Here is a 23692-nt window from a genome sequence, read left to right as displayed (position 1 = left end):
GGAGTGTAAAAAAAGAAATGCACTAGCGGGAGTTTTTATCTCCACTCCTGTTGGCTTTATTCTCGAGGGAATAAAAGTCTAACACGAGGCTTAGATCTCGCGTTTGCCGAGGCAGCACGTGGATTAAGCCTGCAATAAGGAATATATAGCTCGAATCTCGCGTTTGCCGAGGCAGCGCGTAGATTAAGTGTGCAAAAAAAAAAAAAATATATATATATATATATATATATACGGCTCGCTCGGATCTTGCGTTTGCCGAGGCTGCGCATAGATTGCGTGCACGTAGTATATATTGTATATAATGTGTTTATATATATCTGGAGGGAACTGAGCAGACGGGAGTTTCCCTTTCTCCCTTTCTCTCTATAATACCTTGCAAACTATTACGAGCTATAATTCTCTTTGTATTCTAATATATTCAGCCTGTCATTTTTGACTGTTTTGGGCTGCATTTAATTTAAGGATTAAATGAAATATTGAATACATTAAATTCTGAGGAATTTAAAGGAAAAGGGTGTCACCACCCTTGCTCCCCCGCAGAAAGCTTGGGGACCGGGACAGGTGACACAGCTGAAGTCTTTGTGAAGTAAGACAGATCTGCGGACTGTTATTATCACCAAGAAGGCTTCAAAGAGGTCCTGACATCTGTGGGCCAGGATCCATGAGGGCAGCCCCTCCGGAGGGGGTCCTGTGTTAGAATATCTGACACCCGTCCCCCTTGGTGCCCTCAGGGGGCCGTTATGCTAACCCTGCCACCCGGTGTGCGTCAGGGCGCAGCGGTCTCCACCGACCCTCCGAGGAGAGCCGGTCATGACTTGATTTGTCTGTTTTCTGCCAGTGCGCCGCTCCAGAACGTCGAATCAAGTGCTCAAAAACACCAGAGGCCAGTCTCAAGAGACTGGTTCCCTTAATAGATTTTATGGCAGAATGGAAACTTCTACCGAATATATCAAAATGGGTGCTGCTCATCATAGAAAAGGGTTACAGGGTCTCGCCCGCCCAGATTCAATGAGGTCTTTCCCATAGTGGTGACCCCCGAGCAGTCTCTGGTTATGGAACAAGAGGTTATGACACTCTTGCGAAAAGGAGCTATAGAAAGGGTTCCTCCTCCCAGCAAGCTGTCAGGCTTCTACAGCCGCTACTTCATTGTTCCAAAGAAGGATGTGTCCTATCGTAGATTTACATGTGTTAAATCGCTCAATATGAAAGCTCAAATTCAAGATGCTTACACTTAAACAGATTATCCCACAGATCAGGTCCGAGGACTGGTTTGTGGCGATAGACCTCAGAGAGGCGTACTTTCAGGTGTCCATCCATCCTTCTCACAGGAAGATCCTCAGGTTTGCTTTCGGGGGCAAAGCTTACCAATACAGGGTTCTTCCTTTCGGCCTGTTATTATCACCCCGCACATTCATGAAGTGCGTGGATGCAGTGCTGGCTCCACTGAGACTCCAGGGCATCCGCGTACTGAATTACATAGAAAGTGATTCTAGCTCAATCAGAGCAACTAGCAGTTCAGCATCGAGATGCTGTTCTGTCCCATATGAAGAGGCTTGGGCTGAGGCTCAATGCCAAGAAGAGTGTGCTAGTTCCAGCTCAATCCACCAACTATCTGGGTGTAGTGTGGGACTCCACCACGATGCGGGCACATTTGTCTCCCGCTCGGGTGAGTGCCATTCTTATGGCTATGAAAGGGGTGAAGTTAGGCCAGTCACTCACTGTAAAACAATTCCAGAGACTGTTGGGTCTGATGGCAGCTGCGTCCAACGTGATACCTTTTGGCCTTCTGCACATGAGACCCTTACAGTGGTGGCTCAGGACCAGGGGATTCTCCCCAAGGGGAAATCCTTTTCGCATGATCAAAGTCTCACGATGATGCCTTCGTGCTCTGGTCATGTGGAAAGATCCCTGGTTCCTGTCCCAGGGACCCGTGCTGGGGACTTCTGGTCGTCGCGTAATGCTTACGACAGATGCTTCCCTCACGGGCTGGGGGGCGATCATGAGTGGCCTTCCAGCTCAGGGCTCATGGGAGGTCAATCAGCTCTCCTGGCACATAAATCGGCTGGAGATGATGGCGGTGTTTCTGGCATTAAAACACTTTCTCCCAGACCTGAGAGGCCATCATGTGTTGGTCCGCACGGACAACACTGCTGTGGTCGCCTATATAAATCATCAGGGGGGTCTGCGGTCTCGCCAACTTTACTACTTGGCCCGTCGGATCCTCCTATGGTCCCTAGGGAAGCTGCTCTCTCTGAAGGCAGCTTACATCCCGGGGTATAAAGGGAGCAGACGCCCTGTCGAGGCAGGGGCCGAGGCCCGGGGAGTGGAGACTCCACCCAGAAGTGGTGGATCTCCTATGGAAAAATTTCGGTCGAGTGGAAGTCGACCTATTTGCTTCGGGAGAGTCAACCCAGTGACCACTCTGGTACTCCCTAACACATCCAGCACCTCTGGGTCTGGATGCCATGGTACAGACGTGGCCGAGGCTACGTCTGTACGCATTTCCCCGATCGTCTTGCTCCCGGGAGTTCTGGAGAAAGTATGCCGGGAAGGGGTCAGCCTAATAATGGTAGCCCCCTTCTGGCCAACCAGAATATGATTCTCGGACCTAGTGTCCTTACTAGACGGCTCCCCAATGGAGCTTCCCCTTAGACAGGACCTCCTGTCGCAAGCGGGTGGCTCGATAATACATCCCGCCCAGAACTGTGGAAGCTATGGGCCTGGCCTCTGAGGGGGCCAGGCTCATAGATGCTGGTCTTCCAACTGAGGTTGTGGAGACCATCCTTAACTCCAGAGCTCCCGCCACGAGGAAGCTTTATTCCTATAAATGGAATTTATTTTCTGCTTGGTGCAGACAGAATAATATGGACCCTGTCCACTCTCCTATCAGCTTTGTGCTAAGATTTCTCCAAGAAAAATTCTCGGAGGACCTATCGCCTTCAACCTTGAAGGTTTATGTTGTGGCTATCTCAGCCTTTCATGCTTCTCTTGAGGGTGGCTTCTCGGTGGGTCGAGACCCCCTCGTTACTTGCTTCCTCCGTGGCACACTGAGGTTGAGGCCGGCCTGGGACCTGGCTGTGGTATTACTAGGGTTAGCTGAGGCTCCCTTCGAACCACTCTCACTGTAAAACAGTTTCAGAGACTGTTGGGTCTGATGGCAGCTGTGTCCAACGTGATTACTATTGGCCTTCTGCACATGAAACCCTTACAGTGGTGGCTCAGGACCAAGGGGTTTTCCCTGAGGGGAAATCCTTTTCGCATGATCGAAGACACGCGGCAATGCCTTCGTGCTCGGGTCATGTGGAAAAAGCCTTGTTTCCTGTCCCAGGGACCCGTGCTGGGAACTCCTCGTCGTCGCGTAATGCTTACGACAGATGTTTCCCTCACGGGCTGGGGGGGGCGATCATGAGTGGTCGCTCGGCTCAGGGTCTATGGGAGGACCATCAGCTCTCCTGGCACATAAATCGGCTGGAGATGATGGCAGTGTTTCTAGCACTGAAACACTTACTCCCAGACCTGAGGGGCCACTATGTGTTGGTTCGTCCGGACAACACGACGGCGGGATGGTGAAAGCATTCCTTCACGCTAGACCTGGCTATCTGCCAGGGTCCCCACCAATGTCCCAGGTCCCATTGTACTCCAGGCCTTCTATCCTCCTCCCTTTGAGTATTCGGATCAGGAAAAACTGAATCTGCTCTGCCCGTTGACAGCTTTGGATGATTATGCCAACAGAGCTGCCCTGTGGCGAAAATCAGACCCAATTGTTTGTCTGTTATGGGTCCCCTAAGAAAAGGGGGCCCAGCATCTAAGCAGAAGATGAGCAAGTGGGTGGTTGAGGCCATCTCACTTGCATATGAATCGGCCGGACAGCCCTCTCCATTGGCTGTTCGTGCCCATTTCACTAGGGGTATGGCGGCATCAAAGGCGCTGATGTCTGGAATATCCATTAATGGTATCTGTGATGCAGCTGGATGGTCATGCCAGCACACATTTATCAGGGTTTATACCCTTGATGTTGGCTCTACTCTGGGGTCTTCTATTTTGTCACTAACATTGGCAAGTATTTGAAGCTACGGCACAGTTGGGATTGCGTTCCCAATGCGTTGCCACGCAGCGTCGACAGTTCCCACGAAAGGGAACGTCTCAGGTTACAGATGTAACCCTGGTTCCCTGAGTAGGGAACGAGACGCTGCGTCTCTTGCTGTAGCGCCTGCATACTTGCGAGTGCTTGCTTCAGACTTATCCCAGAAGCTAGCGTTCTCTGCATCCAGGTATACTTTATAGTTTCCTGGTCCGTGACATCACCCGTCTCTGACGTCTCGCTACGCGATTGGTTAGATACATGAGTGCTTCAGTGACGACATCACGCAGAAGGTTCCCAATGCGTTGCCACGCAGCGTCTCGTTCCCTACTCAGGGAACCAGGGTTACATCTGTAACCTGAGATGTTCACTACTAACTGCTCCTAATGTGTGTTCACTACTCACTGCTCCTGATGTGTGTTCACTACTCACTACTCCTAATGTGTGTTCACTACTCACTACTCCTGATGTGTGTTCACTGCTCACTACTCCTAATGTGTGTTCACTACTCACTACTCCTGATGAGTGTTCACTACTCACTACTCCTAATGTGTGTTCACTACTCACTACTCCTAATGTGTGTTCACTACTCACTGCTCCTGATGTGTGTTCACTACTCCTAATGTGTGTTCACTACTCACTACTCCTAATGTGTGTTCACTACTCCTGATGTGCATTCACTACTCACTACTCCTAATGTGCGTTCACTACTCACTGCTCCTAATGTGTGTTCACTACTCACTGCTCCTAATGTGCATTCACTACTCACTGCTCCTCATGTGCGTTCACTACTCCTGATGTGTGTTCACTACTCCTGATGTGTGTTCACTACTCACTGCTCCTAATGTGCGTTGACTACTCACTGCTCCTAATGTGCATTCACTACTCACTGCTCCCAATGTGTGTTCACTACTCACTACTCCTAATGTGCATTCACTACTCACTACTCCTAATGTACGTTCACTACTCACTGCTCCTAATGTGTGTTCACTACTCACTGCTCCTAATGTGCATTCACTACTCACTGCTCCTCATGTGCGTTCACTACTCCTGATGTGTGTTCACTACTCACTGCTCCTAATGTGCGTTCACTACTCACTACTCCTAATGTGCATTCACTACTCACTGCTCCCAATGTGTGTTCACTACTCACTACTCCTAATGTGCATTCACTACTCACTACTCCTACTGTACGTTCACTACTCACTACTCCTAATGTGTTCACTACTCACTACTCCTAATGTGTTCACTATTCACTACTCCTAATGTGCGTTCACTACTCACTACTCCTAATGTCCATTCACTACTCACTACTCCTAATGTGCGTTCACTACTCACTACTCCTTATGTGCATTCACTACTCCTAATGTACGTTCACTACTCACTAATCCTAATGTGTTAACTATTCACTACTCCTAATGTGCGTTCACTACTCACTACTCCTAATGTCCGTTCACTACTCACTACTCCTAATGTGCGTTCAGTACTCACTACTCCTAATGTGTTCACTTTTCACTACTCCTAATGTGTGTTCACTACTCCTAATGTGTGTTCACTACTCCTGATGTGTGTTCACTACTCACTACTCCTAATGTGTGTTCACTACTCCTAATGTGCGTTCACTACTCAATACTCCTAATGTGTGTTCACTACTCACTACTCCTAATGTACGTTCACTACTCACTACTCCTAATGTGTTCACTATTCACTACTCCTAATGTGTGTTCACTACTCCTAATGTGTGTTCACTACTCCTGATGTGTGTTCACTACTCACTACTCCTAATGTGTGTTCACTACTCCTAATGTGCGTTCACTACTCACTACTCCTAATGTGTGTTCACTACTCACTGCTCCTAATGTGTCAAGTCAAGTCAAGTCAAATTTATTTATATAGCGCTTTTACAATTGGTAATTGTTTCAAAGCAGCTTTACAACTCACTACTCCTAATGTTCACTACTCCTAATGTGCATTCACTACTCACTGCTCCTAATGTGTGTTCACTACTCACTGCTCCTAATGTGCATTCACTAGTCACTGCTCCTTATGTGCGATCACTACTCACTACTCCTAATGTACGTTCACTGCTCACTACTCCTAATGTGTTCAGTATTCACTACTCCTAATGTGTGTTCACTACTCACTACTCCTAATGTGTGTTCACTACTCCTAATGTGCGTTCACTACTCACTACTCCTAATGTGTTCACTATTCACTACTCCTAATGTGTGTTCACTACTCACTACTCCTAATGTGTGTTCACTACTCCTAATTTGCGTTCACTACTCCTAATGTGTTCACTATTCACTACTCCTAATGTGTGTTCACTACTCCTGATGTGTTCACTACTCACTATTCCTAATGTGTGTTCACTACTCCTGATGTGTGTTTACTACTCGCTACTCCTAATGTGTGTTCACAACTTACTACTCCTAATGTGTGTTCACTAATTTGAATTGTTTAATGCAGAGGACAAATTCTGAGTATAGGTTACCATACTTGGCCTTCACAAGTATATGTGAAGATAGTGTAACGACTGAGACAAATCAGACACAATTATTTGTTACATTAAACAAATAATTATTTAAAACTTACTCTGGGGTCTGTCCCCATCCCCCGAGAAGACCAGCCTTAGTTTTATTACTCTGAAGTATGTGTGTGTTGCACATGGAGAAGCAGAGAAAAGACACAGAAAACCTGCATCTTTCCTGCATTTTTTGCACAGAACACAGACTTTCCTGCATTAATTTATAGACAGACTGTTCCATAAATTAACATGCACATCCCCAGGAAATGGCATCCATCATTATTGTTGTTGTATTGTACTCACAGTGTATTTACATGTTTTATGATACATTTAAGGTAACTTCAATTACGCCATATTTAGTGTCTATGCTTTCGTATCGAGAAGATGTAAATGCTTGTGTATGTTTGTAACACATCAGTATTACAAGAATCTTTAATAGTTTCTTTTCAACAACTTCAATCATAAAGCCCCCATAGAGGAATTTTGCCGCTCGGAGATCCTACCCATTTCATTGGTCAGGTCAACCCTTAGGGGTGTGACCTCTCCCAGAGCTTGTGTTTGAGAGTTAGTGTGGCGAAGGTGGCATGGTTCAGCGAGGTCTGCAACGGGGGAGACGTCAGGAGACGCGTGGTGAGTGAGTGGGTTAAATGTAAATCACGAACACCTGTTTCTCATTCCAGTAATTGGCACGGAGACAGGATAAAACGCCAGGAGAAGCAGGAGTGTGTGAGAGAGAGAGGGACTGCTGACTGAGACGCTAAGCACGGCAACAGCACTGGAGTGAAGCCCTATTGTGGATTGTTTATACCGACGTTGGAGTAAAGCCCTATTGTGGATTGTTTATTTTGTTGTTGTGCGTTGCACAGACTTTTGTTGGACATTTTAATACACTGAATAAAGCTCTCGCAGTCTTGCATCAAGACCAACATCAAGCCCTGCTGGACCTCCGTTCTGATCAGGAGCGCAGCTTCCAGGCCATTCTTCAGGTCCAGCAGGAAGACCGTGAGAGGTTCCGGAACGACCGGGAGGTTCGTACAGAGACCACCGGACAGCTGGCTGCGCCCACCCATCTTCCCCTCAACAAAGTGGGCCCACAGGATGACCCGGAGGCCTTCCTGGAACTTTTCGAGAAGTCTGCAGGAGTTTCAGGTTGGCCCCGGGATCAGTGCGACTCATCCCACTGCTCTAGGGTGAGTCGCAGGTGGCAGTGCAGCAGCTTCCTGTACAGAACCTCCTGGTCTTCGACGACCTGAAGAGGGCTATCCTTCAGCGGATCGGCCAGACCCCAGAACAGCATCGCCAACGGTTCCGGTCACTGGAGTCAAAGGACAGACAAAGGAGGATACAACCCAGTTATTAGTTCCAAAGAGCCGCAGGGAAATGCTTTTCCATGCGGCTCATTCTAATCCAATGGCTGGACACTTAGGACAAACGGTAACACTAAATCACCTCATGACCCGATTCTTTTGGCCGGGCATTCACGAGAACGTGCGCAGGTGGTGCGCTTCTTGTCGTGAATGTAAGTTGGTGAATCCACCGGCCGCTCCAAAAGCGCCTTTGCGACCCCTCCCATTAATGCAGGTCCCATTCGAAAGAATTGGTATGGACCTCATCGGGCCATTAGAGCGATCAGCAAGAGGGCATCGCTTTGCATTAGTCATTGTGGATTATGCAACGCGATACCCCGAAGCAGTGGCTCTCTGTAACATTTCCGCTTAGAGTGTTGCGGACGCACTGTTTAGTCTAATCTCCCGACTGGGGATTCCGAAAGAAATCCTCACTGATCAGGGCATGGCGTTTGTGTCACGCACGTTACATGAACTTTACGAATTGTTGGGCGTTAAAATGATTCGTACCAGCGTCTTTCACCCACAAACGGACGGGCTGGTCGAACCTTTAAAGGCACACTGAAATCCATGATTCGTAAGTTCGTTCAGGAAGATGCCAAAAATTGGGATAAGTGGTTAGAACCCCTGTTATTCGCAATGCGAGAAGTCCCGCAAGCCTCCACAGGGTTTTCCCCCTTCAAGCTTCTCTTCGTACGCCACCCCCGTGGGGTGTTGGATGTCCTAAGAGAGACTTGGGAGGTGGGACCATCTCAGGCCAAAAACGAAATTCAGTATGTGATGGACTTGAGAACAAAACTCCACACTTTGGGGCGGCTATCCATGGAGAATTTGTTACAAGCCCAGCACAAATAGATCCAGCTGTATGACAGGGGGACTAATTTGCACAAATTTTCACTGGGAGATAAAGTGCTTGTATTGCTCCCCACTTCAAGCTCAAAATTACTTGCAAAGTGGCAAGGACCGTTTGAGATTAAAAGGCAAATTGGCGAGCTTGATTATGAGGTGATACATTCTGATAGGAGAGGAGCACGTCAGATTTACCACCTCAACCTCCTTAAAAAGTGGAATGAGGCAGAATCAGTGATGTTGGCGACGGTGATTGGCGGAGAGGATGATCTCTGGCCAGAGGCGAATGTCAAAAAACAATCCCTTGCTCTGGCCCCAGGGGGAGATCACCTCTCACCCTCCCAGCTCACTGATTTGACTAGATTACAAGCAGAATTTGCTGACGTGTTTTGTCCCCTACTGGGCCGTACGGACCTCATTCAGCACCACATCGAGACAGAGCCGGGCATGGTGATTCACCGCTGGCCATATAGGTTGCCTATTGTATAGCCCTATTGTGGATTGTTTATTTTATTGTTGTGCGTTGCACAGACTTATGTTGGACATTTTTATACACTGAATAAAGCTCAGTCAGCAGTCAAAAGCCGACCCTGTCCTCTTCCTTCCCTACGAACTCTGAAATTTACTACAGTTAGTTAATGTGTTTGTGAGTTAGTTAATAAAGATTGTGCACAACACATGTTTTGTTTTGACTCCGTCTGCTAATAAATTGCCTCTTAATTGATTTAGATCTTGACTACATGCTCTGAGTAGTACTGTACAATAAGAATGTTGTTTTTCCATAACCTGGAAATGAACATTTCTTGGAATTAATAAACAATTAACACTGAGTGTTCACTGGACAAACAGGTTAATTTATTGTAATATTAATCTTAATGTAGCTACATCAAGTTAATCTGATTAACTGGTTCACATATTTATAATTAATCATAATTAATAATCGTAATGAGTTGTGAATAATTATTAATATTTCCCCTTTGAGTTAATTCGCTACAGAAGAGACATTTGTCTTACCTTATATAATGAAACCACTTCACTGATGGGTCTGAATTTGTGATTGTCGTGTTGTTTTGAATCTCTGCACACTAAACACACAGGCTGTTTGTCCTCCAGACAGAAGAGTTTGAGTTTCTCACTGTGTAAACTGCAGATCTCCTCAGATCCTGATGAACTTGTCTCCTTTCTCTCCGTCAGGAACAACTCACACAAATTTTTTAACACAAGACTAAGAGGAGGTTGATCTTTTGAGGATCTCCTCCTGCACACAGGACACTCCTGAGTTTTCTTGGTTCTCCAGAACTGTTGAAGACACTCTTTACAGACACTGTGACTACATGATAAAATAACAGGAGTCTTGAAGATTTCACAGCACACGGGACAAGAGAGCTCTTCAGCAGAAACATTTAGTGAAGCCATTTTCACTGTTTGAGCTCCAGCAATATAAACTTTACTTTCACTTTCTGGACGACAGTTTTAAAAATGAATCACCTTGAGAATCACAACGATCTGCTGTCAGAAACAAATGTCTCAAAAATCCTTCTTGAAAGTGTTTCTCTTCATTCTCCACTGATCGCTGTTTCTTTACTGCTTTTGTCAAAAAGAGAAGAGAGTCAGTATGACAGAAAAGAGAAATAATAAGTCTGTCTCTTCCTGGTAAGTTTTGGAAAAGGGTGGAGTTTATGATCACATTTGATTCAAAGAACAACATCAGGATTTCTTCAGGTTAAATTTGAACAAAACTTGCATTAAAACTTGCTTTAGTATAATGCAATAAAACCTTGAATCAAACACAAAAGAAAAATGAAAAATCACAAATACTGACAATAAAAATACTATTTTATTTATTTGTTCAAGTATCCAGTGAAATGACTAATCTGAGTTTTGTTTGTTTAATAAATCCTTTTGTTATTTTTTTTATTTTTATTATTTTTTTATTTTTGTTATTTGTTTTATATATAGTCTTATTATTATTATTTATTATATATATATTAGCTAATCCACAAATGGCTTGGGTATGCAGAGCATTCGCTGCTTATATGGACCAGACGCCACTGATATACAGGTGCTGGTCATATAATTAGAATATTGTGAAAAAGTTCCTTTTTTTATTGTAAATTATTTTTAAAAATGAATTTTTCATATATTCTAGATTCCCTACATGTAAAGTAAAACATTTCAGAAGTTTTTTATTTTTTTATTTTGATGATTAGAGCGTACAGCTCATGAAAGTCCAAAATCCAGTATCTCAAAATATTAGAATATTTCCTAAGATCAATCAAAAAATGGATTTTCAAAACAGAAAAGTTCAAGTTCTTTAAAGTATGTTCATTTGTACACTCAATACTTGGTCGGCAGCACATATTACAGCAAATGACTTGCTCCTAGCACAAATTACAGCATCAGTGAAGTGTGGCATGGAAGTGATCAGCCTGTGGCACTGCTGAAGTACTATTGAGCCTTCAGATCATCTGTATATTGTTGGATCAGCTGTTTCTCATCTTTCTCTTAAAAATATCCCATAGATTCAGGGGTCAGGCATGTTGGCTGGCCAATAAAACACAGTAATATCATGGTCAGCAAACCACTTGGAAGTGGTTTTTGCACTGTGGGCAGGTGCTAAAGTCCTGCTGGAAAAGGAAATCAGCATCTCCATAAAGCTTGTCAGCAGATGGAAGCATAAAGTGCTCCAAAATCTCCTGGAAGATGGCTGCATTGACTTTGCATTTGATAAAACACAATGGACCAACACCAGCAGACGTTCCTGATTGGTTCCCACCCACTAATTGATGATTACCAACAATATAAAAATGGCTGTGTATTCCTAGAGGACAGACACTCTCTGGGGAACATTTCTCAGGGGTGACTCATTTTTGTGTTGACCTGGTGCATGTAGCATAATTCCTTTGTTATTCATTTTTTTTTTTTTTTTCTGATCCCTAGATTTTCTGATTATTGTTTTTGTTTGTATAACTTGTTGAATTTAATAAATCTTTTCTGGAAATTTGATTTCGTGGTCTAATCCCTCTTTTATGTTGCGGCTTATAACGAGTGGGTCGTAACAATATATATATATATATATATGACCACAGAAGATGAAGTGAATAACACTGATTATCTCTTCATCATGGCAAGAGAACATTTTGTCCTCAAAATTGATGTGGCACCAGGAAGCACTATAGGAAGAAGGCAAGCCAGCGGAGGGAGTGTGATGCTTTGGGCAATGTTCTGCTGGGAAACCTTGAGTCCTGCCATACATGTGGATGTTACTTTGACATGTACCACCTAAGCATTGTTGAGACCATGTACACGCATTCAAGGAAACGGTATTCCCTGGTGGCTGTGGCCTCTTTCAGCAGAATAATGTGTCCTGCCACAAAGCAAAAATGGTTCAGGAATGGTTTGAGGAGCACAATAATGAGTTTAAGGTGTTGACTTGGCCTCCAAAATCCCCAGATCTCAATCCAATCGAGTATCTGTGGGGTCGAGTACTCTGGGTTCGGGACAGCATGCCAAATATGCTACCATTTATTCTATCTGACTTATTTGTAAGTGTGAACTACACTCATATGATATTATAATGCCAATATACCAAAACAACACCAGAATCTGAATGGATCCGTCAAATAGAAATATTTGTGTCAAATGCCAACGCCAGGAAGAAAAAATACAAAATAAACAATTAAAACTGAATTTTTGAAATATTTTGTTGATGGGAATAAAATATGAACTTCAACATGATGTTTGTGATATAACTGAGCAATATTAGAGAAATGTAGATCCCAGTGAACTCACAGTAACAGAATGAGAGTTGAACACAATGATATCACAGTTTGAACACAGTGAGAGCGCTGTGAGGTTACACTTTTAGCTCACTGTGACCTCATATTGTGACATCATGAGTATCCTGGAGCTCATGGTGACATCACTGTGAAATCAGATTGTTGACTGAGTATTGAATTAAATCACACTTTAATTTATAACCACACAAACCAGATAGCAAGAAATTATTGAAACAATGTTGAGTCAATGTTGATGCGTCAACGCTAATTAGATTGAATTAACATTATGAAGTGATGCTGCTTCAGCACCCTCAGTTAATGTTGAAGCAATGTTGAGATTTCAACAAAAAATTAAGTAATGTCATTGAATCACTTTGATTACACTGATTTTTCTACAACACTGATGTTGAATCAACGCTGAAATGAACAAAAATAATCACTGGTAAAATTGTTTGATCAATGTTACAGTGTGATGTTAAAAACTAGAAATACAGCTGAAATATAATGACAACATAAAACAATGTTGCCATCTAATGTAGCAAGTTAATTTTGAAACAACATTAATATTTCAACTACACTTCAATGGTGTCAACAGTTTAACACAATCAATGACAAAACTGGGAACGGAGTTCAAAGTTCATTGAAGCAAGAATATTTTTATATTATTTCAATGTAGTTCGTGTCGGGGTGCTGCCGGTGTGTCTTCTTTAAATAGCTCGCTATTCGCTGTAATACTCGCTTACGGCCATACCACCCTGAACACGCCCGATCTCGTCCGATCTCGGAAGCTAAGCAGGGTCGGGCCTGGTTAGTACTTGGATGGGAGACCGCCTGGGAATACCAGGTGCTGTAAGCTTTTGCTTTATCTTCAGTGCTCAGATAACACACTTCACCATGACTTTATTCGCTTGATTGTTCCTTTATTCTTTCAAATCCATTGCTTCATTTATTTTCTTCATTTATCTTTCTCTCTGTCTTCTGTCTGCTGTAGTGCGGCAAGGCACAGCTCAGCCTCGTCATTCCTCCTTTCTCCTCCAGAGGGCGATTGAGAGGCTTATATATATATCCAGCTGCATGAAAGCCTTACATTTTCAAGTACAATGTCAAGTATCAGATTAAAGCAACCAAGACATTTCGTACAATGCTATGCTTCCAACAGTTTGGGGAAAGCCCTTATTTATTCCAGCTTGAGTGTGACCCAGTGCACAAAGCAAGGTATAAAAAGACATGGTTGGGTGAGTTTGGTGTGGAAGAACTTGACTGGCCCATCAGGAGCTTGGCTCAACCTGGCCCCATGCCAAATAACGACCGATTGCAAAATTTGGTGCTATGTTCAATTCAGCTCCAGATTTTGAGGGATATCATGGATTTTGGCCACTTGGTATCAAAATTCCAATTGTTATTTAGAAACTATAAAGTATATTAGAACGTGACCGCAGTCTTCTTCATTCAAAGATTTTGAAAAGAAAAGAACTATCCATGTGCAATAATACACGAAAGAAACTCAATTCAGTACACACACGCTGTTTTCTGTGCGCATGCCGCATACACACAAGCACACAGAGAGATGTGTCAACATGCCATTACTAAACTGAGTTCTTTTTTGTGTCTTATTGTGTTAAATGGTGCACAAAATGTTTTGTCAAAATGCCAGTTAATGCCAGTTAAAATGCCAAATATCCTCATAAGCACAGTCTGTTAAAATAAGTCTTAAAGAACGTAAACAGTTCATACAGTGAATATCTGATATGTGTCAGATCCGTGCATTTGGTCTTAAAGTGAAAGTAGCATAATATGTGACCCGTGCTTATGTGACTTTATTTGTACGTTTTCTGAGAGGAGTACCTTTCCTTTGACCAATGAAAATTATGTATTTCTCTGCTCGCTTCTCAACGACTGGTGCTTCCTCAGCACAAGTTTGGTATTATTTTAAAACGCAGCATTCCAACTTTGTGAATATTTATTGTGAATTCTCGATGGTATGAGTCTGATCCAATGAAATGTGATTTTCAAACTCATGCTGATGTAAACAAAATGATCTTACTCGCGCTGACTGACAGATCTGAAGCACAAGCACAAAGATGCCTCAGACAGCGTGCAATCCCAGTTTACACATATAAACAGAATAGTCTTGGCGAGTATTCACACAAACATTATTATGTCTTAAGTGAACGTTTGGTTAACTGTTGAGGTTAAAACATCTGATGTGTAACATTATATTAGATCTGTGTGATACAGTAGCTGTTAATATATAGGCTGTCTGTTTCATTATTTTCAAATACTTGTGGAATCATGGAAAAAAAGTTGAATATGAATATATATATATATATATATATATATATATATATATATATATATATATATATATATATATATATATATATATATATATATAATGTATTTCCTATAGATATGGGATGGGTTTTTCTCAAAATTGACTTTGCTGACTCTATCGACTTCAGACAGGTGTAGCTCAGTAATTTTTTTGTCAGATTCCAACAAATCATACATAATTTTGAAGGTGTTTTAATAGATTAATGTCATAACAATAACTAATTTTTAAAAAATTGCTCATTGTGACTCATTTTGCCTGCACGGGCCACATATACCTGCAGCTGTCTTGTGTCATTAATTAAAGAACAAAAGAAAAGAAGAAAAACTCGACTGAACTTGACTGAATAACATATGTAGCTTTAATAAGGATAATTTAATGTATACATTATAGTATTTCGTACCTGAATACTGTTTAAGACTTAGCTGAAATCTGTTTATCTTACTTGTTTCTTTGCTCTATTATATTTATTTGTGCAATTGCTTGCTTGTATGTATGTATTTGTTTAGTGGGGCCAGTGAAAAGTTTGGCAGTGCAAGTAACCAGTAAACTCCCTAGCGTTGAGCCCTGTGTTTATATAGAATCTCCTTTAAGACCTGCTCCTTTTGTTATGAAATAAATTGACCAAATCTGTTATGAGCAAAAAATAAAATAATGTTAAAACTCCGGCCCACACCTCAAAGCTGGAGCCGGGCCTGCTGCACAGAGCTCTGACCTCAACCCCATCAAACACCTTTAGGATGAACTGGAACGGAGATTGTGAGCCACACCTTCTCATCCAACATCAGTGCCTGACCTCACAAATGTTCTACTGGATTAGTGGGCAAATATTCCCACAGAAACACTCCAAAATCTTGTGGAAAGCCATCCCAGAAGAGTGGAAGCTGTTAATGCTGCAAAGGGGGGGACTGACTTTATTTTAATATATATGTATTTAGAATGTGATCATTAAAATCCCTGCTGGTGTAATGATCAGGTGCTGTATATGCTGCTGAAGAAAGGGGGAACAGCATGAATGCATGGACCAAACCTCAGGGCCCCAGACTGGAGGAGTGCCACAGTGATGCTATAAAAACAGTGGAAAAATAAAAGTGCCGGTAGGCTACTCCCGATGCTCAGTTTGAAATGCTTTCCTGAGGAAGGGAGGGCAGTTGGAAGTGCCGGTGTTGTGGCGAATTTTGACCCCCTGCCATATTATTACCCCCCTTGCTAAAGTCGCCACCCCTAATCCCAACCCCTCCCCCACACCTACTCCTAAACCTACCAATACTAGGAGGTAATAATCTGACAGGGGGTCGAAATTTGGCACAACACGTGTATGCAAGGAAAACTAGCGGTACGCTAAAGGTAAAAAAAAACAGGATGCCCAATCTAGACACTGAAGCATATATATATTTTTTTAAATTTAAAAGATTTTTTAATTTATTTTCCATTGAAAATTTGTAAGAATTTGATTTAAAATGTACATTTTTAGTTGTGATTGGCTTGTCTTCCCTATTGTGACGTATATGCAATGGAAACAGCTTCTCAAGGTGGGACTTGGTTTCGTCCATTGGGAATTGGTTAGATTGTTGTCGTTTGCTATTGTTGTGATCTCATGTAAGCGACAGGTTGCTTGATGACAGAGTCCCGACCTCAAGCCAGTGAACGTGTCATCAGGCAAGAGAAGAGATTTTCTTGCAAGGGGGAAGGAAATTTATTTAGATTAAAGAATATGAATTTAATAAAAAATAATGATGTGCAGGGATAAATGATTTATAATAAACTGCAATATTCCATAAATATAACAATTGTTCATTTTGATTTCATGCACTGTAAGAAAATATTGTTGGCTCAACTTAAAAAAGTAAGTTGGTTGCCTTGAAATTTTGAGTTCATTTAAATTAAAAATTTGAGTTAATACAATGAAGGAGATTGCTTTAATAAATAGAAACTCAAAATATGTTATCTGAACCAAGTTGATTTGACAAAAGAAAGAATAAAAGTTGTAATAAATCATGAAAACATTTTTTTTACAGTGTGGTGACTTTAATGAAATATAGTTGGATATAATAATATTAAACTCTCATTCAAGTTTGATTTTTGGTCCTTCATAGTAAAAAGGTTTGGGCACCTCTGAGATCATTCACAGGGCATTGTTCATTTCCCCAACCCACCGAATCTCGAATCTCTCTGGAGGAGTCGACTCAGAGATGATTCGGTTTGTGTTTGTCTTCGCGTTGTCAGCCATATTAGCGCCCTCCTCCATCTCGACCACCGCTAACTTCAGGACATGCATGCGTCAGACTGGCTGTAAGGACGAAGAGGTTTAACATTTTTGATCTGTTTGAAAGAACAGTTTCAAATCTCAAAAATGGAGGCCGTCAAGGCGTTTAACGGCGAGGTTTGTATGATACTCATTTGTATGAATGTAGACACGATAAACTCGAGTGTAACGTTAGGCCGCTGTTTGTCATCAAGCCGGTTTCATGGTGCAGGCCATATATTTCTTACATAATTCCGACATTTAATCTTTAGAAGTCCGATAGGCATGTTAGATTCTAGCGTGCATTTTGAAAACTGAAAGAGCAAATATAATAACTTCACATTAGTGCAGTGCTTGGTGATTTTTTTCCCCGTCACCTTAGTAGAAAGCATGTTGACAAAAAACAAAAAAAAAATTCGGCAGCTAAAAGTATATGCATGTATTCACTTATCTGCAGTCTTTTATGCGTAAACATATTGAATCATTTTTAGGAAGTCCTGGTAATATAAACGCTGTTTCCGCCTCATGTAAGTGCTGGAGAGCAGCTCACCTAGACAACGCTCCGGGCACCGCAGGCCCGCTCCGAGCTAACAGCGTTTTTCGGCATAACCGGTGCGTTTCTAATCGGTACAGAAATGCTGTAACCCCGGAAAAGGCATGTGATGCCCAAAGATGTTGTAGGTCGTCTCAATAGCGTTTGAGATGCTGCCTTTGTTTATAAAACTGAATTGCTAACAGTTAGCATTACACGATTAGCCGCGCTAGGCAACAAACCGGCTAAAATACTTCACTTTTCTCTGAACTAGTTCAGTGAGATTATATCACTTTTAAATAGTTCTTGTTTTCTGTGTGAATTTTCATTCTCGTGGGCTGGTTTATCTGCATTTGAAATGGAGGATTTTAATGACCCAGTGTGCTGTATATTTTATGGTTTAGCAGTGTATACCTCATACATTTGGAGAAAAAGTAAAAAGAGTTGCAAATAAAAAAGACTGTCTAAAAAAGGACAATGTGTTTTTATTGTACAAGACTGCAGCATTACCATAATGCATATTGTAGTAACTACATAATGGCAACAAACCAAAATGTGCATTTCTTTTGTTCTTGTTTGTTTTTGCTTTATTAAAGGCACAATATGTAAGATTTTTGGATTAAAATATCCAAAAACCACTAGAACAGGGCTATATTTATTTTAAATTGTGTACTTACATTATTCTAGATGTTTCCAAGAATATTTAAATCATCAAAATGTCATTTTTTCGTAGGACACAGACCGTGTCCATGCGTCACCTATCAATGACATCAAATCTGTGTTACCCTCGATTTCCAGCTTTATTTTGTAGAAACCATGGAAATACCAAAGACGCTTTAATATATATGTTTTATCAGAGAAGGGAACAACTGTTTGGATACATTTATAGACAGAAAAATAATTGTTATATAGCTCAAAAAAATAAGTCTTATTGTTTAAATCTAATTTTCTTGATTTACCATGTTTTACCATGACTAAAATTGATATATCTTACTGCAGTGTGCAACAAGTGTCACATAGCAGCCACTGAGCGAATGCACAGAGTAATGTTATAACATCATTTTCAACACACACAAATGTATCTAATATGATAAACAGCGCTGCTTTACCCCACATACTCATGACGGGAAGAAGCAGAAGCGGCGACTGGCATAATAAAAGCTCTGCTGCTCTCGAGCCGTGTGTCGCGCTCGTCTCTCATTACATTTATGCATTTAGCAGACGCTTTTATCCAAAGCGACTCACATTGCATTATACTATATATTTGTATCTGAGTATGTGATTAGAAAAACTACATAGTGTGCCTTAAAAAAAAAGAAAAAAGAAGTGAATTACTGACTACAAATATACATGAAAGGCATCCAGCAGATCACATTAGAATAAATGAATAACTTGCATTAAAGAATGTTAAATCACAATTTGTTGTTGTTGTTTTTCAGCTGTACTCACTGAATGAATACAAACCACCTATCTCCAAAGCAAAGATGACCCAGATTACAAAATCTGCAATAAAAGCTATAAAGGTAAGTTTAATAACAAGGTAACATGACATGAAGGCCAAGTTTGTATGGAGTCCCTCAACTAATTACTCTCTTCACATTTTTGATCTTGGATTTATCCCACACACATCTTTATTTATGACTTATACAGTGCACAAACCAATAAAAGCATCATGTGTTAATTTCCAAAAAAAGAAGCTATGAAAATAAAATTAATGGACATGAATGGAACAGTAAATGTTGGCGTTATAATGACACAAAAATTATATACCTGTCCAGAGGCAGAATATTTACTCTGGGTTAAAACATTGCTTAAAGAAAGTGTACAAAGCCCCCAAAAGCTCATTAATTAACTATGTCACTGTTCGAGCTGAATTAGGGATGCTCATAATCAACTGGGTAACCGACAGTAATAATTTTGACACATTCATACTATCGGTTAATGGTTTAGAAAACATTTTTTCAAGATTTTTTGAAAAAGGTTGCTGCACGGTTAAAAAAATGTGCTGTACATATAAAATTGGGTTTTTGAGAGAAAAGAAAAACTCAATAAATTTGCGGTCAAATGGCATTTTATTATTATATTAATCTAAAATAGAAGAGAAATGTTTCCAAACATAATAAACATAGCTAAAGCCTGTTTTAGTTCCCCTCACTCCATAATAAATGAATTTAAGGGTATTCAGAACAGACCAAGAATCAAAAATAAAAGTATCTATATAAACGTCAAGCCAAAATGGATTGATTTTAAGTGAAACAGAAACCGGCTTCAGGCTCACGTAGACAACCTCGCTCATTCGGCATGCAGTGTACTTGGATGCTAACTATTATTTATTATGTAAACTATGCTTTGTACAATATCCACATAAAACATCATCCTTCATATGTGCAAAAATGTGTTTGGCGTAACGCCACAGTGGGGCGGTGGACACGCTGAATGGCACAGATTGTAGTACAGAACTAAATTGAGTCGTGTAACTTGTTATATGTTTGGTTGACTGTATTTTATTTTGATAATGAACAGAATGCGAAGTCAAGTTAACAATGCTAGAACTTTAATGGTCATACCGATAAGAGTAAGCCAGTGGTGTCCAAACTCGGTCCTGGAGACCGGTCCACTGTCCTGCAGAGTTTAGCTCCAGTTTGCCTCAACACACCTGCCTGGAAGTTTCTAGTATCTCTCTTTAGACCTTGATTAGTTGGTTCAGGTGTTTTTAATTGTGGTTGGAGCTGATCTCTGCAAGACAGTGGCCCTTCAGGAGCAGGATTGGACACCCTTGGAGTAAACCATCATTTGAAACTGCAAAGTAGGGCTCCTCAAATCTTGCCCTGGAGGGCCAGTGCCTTGCAGAGTTTAGCTTCAAACACACCTGAGCAAGCTCAAGGTCTTCAGGATAAGTAGAAAATCACAGGTAGTTGAGTTTGATCAGGGTTTGAGCTAAACTCTGCAGGGCAGTGGTCTTCCAGGAACCCTGCTGTAAAGGGTTTACTTTTATTTGTGTACACTCACAATAAAAACAGAGCATTGTGCTTTTGTAAAATAAAGACAGCAAACAGGATGCGATTCGCTTTGAGTTGTCTCGGTTCCCTTTCTGTCAACTCGTTTTTGAAGGGCGTCACAAACATGAACCGTAACTCGGCATATAGTCCAGTTTTTGCTAAAAATAAAATATATTAAATATATTTAAATAAAATATATTTTACATTTTTATTCCTTTTTTATATATATGTATAATATATACTTCCTTTTATTTTGTTTTTCTCCGTTCACTGAAGCACTGCAGGTGCATGATGCGCACGTAAAACTAAACCCCTGGAAAACAGATTTTGTTATTTTAATAATTTAATGCTAATTTAACATAATCTTGTCGGTGATTGGTTAATGATCGTTAACAAGCTTCAGTTGAAGGTTAGAGAATAAAAATCAAATTAACATCCTTAAGCTGAACATATTAAAGGGTTGAAATACAACTGACTTCTTCTCAACAGGTAATTTTTTAGTAGTTTGAATTACTTCTCTTCAAACATGAAAGCTTCTGCTTCCAGAGAACTACAGATTCAGAGTATGCAGTTATTCACAGATTCCAGATTATTATTATTATTATTATTATTATTTTTTTTTTTTTAAAAACTAAATTCTACATGACAACAGTGTGTGCGTCTTTCTGTATATGTAAGAAGTATTAGCCTAGGGTTGTAGCGACTCGTTTGGTCATGAAAATAGACAAAACGTGAATTTCATTATTGGTTTGTCGGGTCTGTGTTGCACTGAGAACCTCTGTCAGTGTCTTTTTTTATTTATTTTTTTGGAGCAAAGTGAGTTTGATAAAATGTAACACGAAGGTGTCTTGAATTAGCACACAGTTTTAAGGAGAATCTTGTGGAAGATGTGGATTAATGTTTTTTCTTTACAGTAAAATCAATTAAAAAAAAATCTGTGTACAATTTTAAACCATCCCCTTATAGAGAAATACATATGTCCCCAAAATACAGCTGTGTTTCTAAGACCATTTTGAGCGGGTTGCAGAATGTGTAGCTAAAGAACTTTTAGACTTTTATTATTATAGACTTTTATTTTGAAAGACATGCGTGAATGCTGTCAGACACATTTTAAGTAAATTGTGTCTGAGAAATGCTTTGTCCCGATTCAGTAACTGCTGTCAGATGAGATGTTGTCAGGATATAAAAAAATAACATAGTTTGGAATTGTTGGAATTAATATTAGAAGTTTCAGTCTTTTGAAACTTCTTAAGGTTTTACCAGTTTTTATAATGTGAATCATTTGAAAACGACATACCACTATATGTTATCATGGTTTAGTCTATCGACGAGTATCGTTCTTTGCGGTCCATCTGTATGAATTTGCATTTGTGCAGCGATCTGGATCTTTGGTGTCATTTGCAGCCAAATTATGTCTCTTAGAAAAACTAATGTGAAAACGGGTAACAAAACGCTCACCAAAATCATGCATTTTGTATTGATGCTGTGTGAGGAAGCTAATGGCAGCGCTAATGTAAAAAAAAAGTGCTAATGTAATGACCGTGTAATGACTTGTTACTTTTTCAGTGAATTATTCATTCCAGTGTGTTTTACTTTAAAACATGAGCTCTGTCATATTTTGTGATTGTTTCTGAAGAGAGCGAGCCCTCACACATCGCGCTGTGTGAAATACAGACAAAACCGTGATGTTTGTTTTTTCTTTATTTCTTGTTTTACACTTCATGCATCTGTATTGAAAGTTAAATAAGTTAATAATAACAAGAGTGAGGAACCCCCACCAACTTACTCATTTTTTTACTTAAAGGGTTAGTTCACCCAAAAATGAAAATTCTGTCATTAATTACTCATCCTCGTGTTGTTCCAAACCTGTAAGACTTTCGTTCATTTTCGGAACACAAATGAAGATCTTTTTGATTAAATCCGAGAGGTTTCTGTCCTTTCATAGACAGCTACGCAATTGACACTTTGATGATTCAAAAAGTTCATAAAGAGACTAAAACTAATCCATATGTGAATTGATTGGTTTAGGCCAAACTTTCTGAAGAGACTCGATTGCTTTATATAATGAGCAGATTGAATTTAGGCTTTTATTCACTGATCATGTGACGAGAGTAAGGCGAGTATTCACTGAGTATGCGTGATCACGAATTCGAAAGTAAAATGCGATTTCGCTACCCTGCATTTTGAAAGCGGTTTCCTGATGCATGCAGATATCTCCCAATATGAAAGCTATCTTAGGCTGGATTGTGTAGTTGTAACCATCTTTCAGCTCTGTTTCATGCTTGAAGACACATTCGGTCTCTATTTGCACTTTGAATATTGAGAGAGTACTTTGATTATGGTTGCACTTAGAGCTGCATGATTAATCATAAAAAATTGCGATCTCGATTTAGGCTGTACTCATACTAGGCACGGTTGCCTTGAACGGAGCCTGAGCATGATTGTTCGTGTGACTGTTAAAAAATGTATTTGTCATTGAATAATTCATTCTAAAGATTTGTTCAAAAACACTTATTCATCCAGTAATGAAACAAGTATTTATTAATGAATCATTGAAATTCATTCAAAACCTTTTTAAAAAAAATAATTTATTTAAATTAAACATTTACCAGCAATTAGGGTCCAGAAATTAATATTTTGTCAGAACCTCTAGTAAACTACATGTTATTTTGTTTAGCTTTATATTCAGAATCGTAGGAGTATCGTGATCTTTATTTGAAACCAAAATATTCTCATTTTATCCAGAATCGTGCAGCTCTAGTTGCACTTAATGTTTGCACTTAATAAGTGAAAACTGTTACTAATTTTTTATTTAAATCTCTGTTTTTATTTCTATGATCAATTTGTGGAAGGGCGTTCAGATAGGAGGTCAAAGTTATAAAAGCTCATAAATCATGTACAGGTCTGAAGAGAAATCATACAGGAGAGAAGTCAGTCAGTTGAGTTTGCGGCAAAACATTTTACAGTGCTTGAGTATTGTTGTCTTTTACTGCATGTGATAA

The 23692-nt window shown here is 40.5% G+C and overlaps 2 protein-coding genes and 1 non-coding gene across 3 annotated transcripts in view; 2 read left to right on the top strand and 1 right to left on the bottom strand.

The window, feature by feature from the left end:
• The window catches only part of LOC137007111 (nuclear factor 7, ovary-like), a 31594-nt gene extending 21146 nt beyond the window's left edge, over window positions 1-10448 (bottom strand). The window contains exon 1 of the mRNA XM_067368426.1: window positions 9818-10448. Coding sequence (XP_067224527.1) covers window positions 9818-10219 — 402 coding nt within the window. The 5' untranslated portion in view covers window positions 10220-10448. The remainder of the gene's footprint in view (window positions 1-9817) is intronic.
• Window positions 10449-13319: 2871 nt separating this feature from the next.
• Window positions 13320-13438, top strand: LOC137007187 (5S ribosomal RNA). The gene has a single exon (XR_010892579.1). It is a non-coding gene; the product is annotated as a 5S ribosomal RNA (ribosomal RNA).
• A 3694-nt stretch (window positions 13439-17132) lies between these two features.
• scaf8 (SR-related CTD-associated factor 8) overlaps window positions 17133-23692 on the top strand; it is a 48517-nt gene continuing 41957 nt past the window's right edge. Inside the window, exons 1-2 of the mRNA XM_067368410.1 lie at window positions 17133-17297; window positions 19131-19214. Of these exons, the coding sequence (XP_067224511.1) occupies window positions 17268-17297; window positions 19131-19214 (114 nt within the window). The 5' untranslated portion in view covers window positions 17133-17267. The remainder of the gene's footprint in view (window positions 17298-19130; window positions 19215-23692) is intronic.

Source organism: Chanodichthys erythropterus, chromosome 18 (assembly GCF_024489055.1).
Source record: "Chanodichthys erythropterus isolate Z2021 chromosome 18, ASM2448905v1, whole genome shotgun sequence".
Taxonomy (NCBI): domain Eukaryota; kingdom Metazoa; phylum Chordata; class Actinopteri; order Cypriniformes; family Xenocyprididae; genus Chanodichthys; species Chanodichthys erythropterus.
Note: the sequence above shows the minus strand (reverse complement) of the source record. Positions and strands in the feature narration are given on the sequence as shown.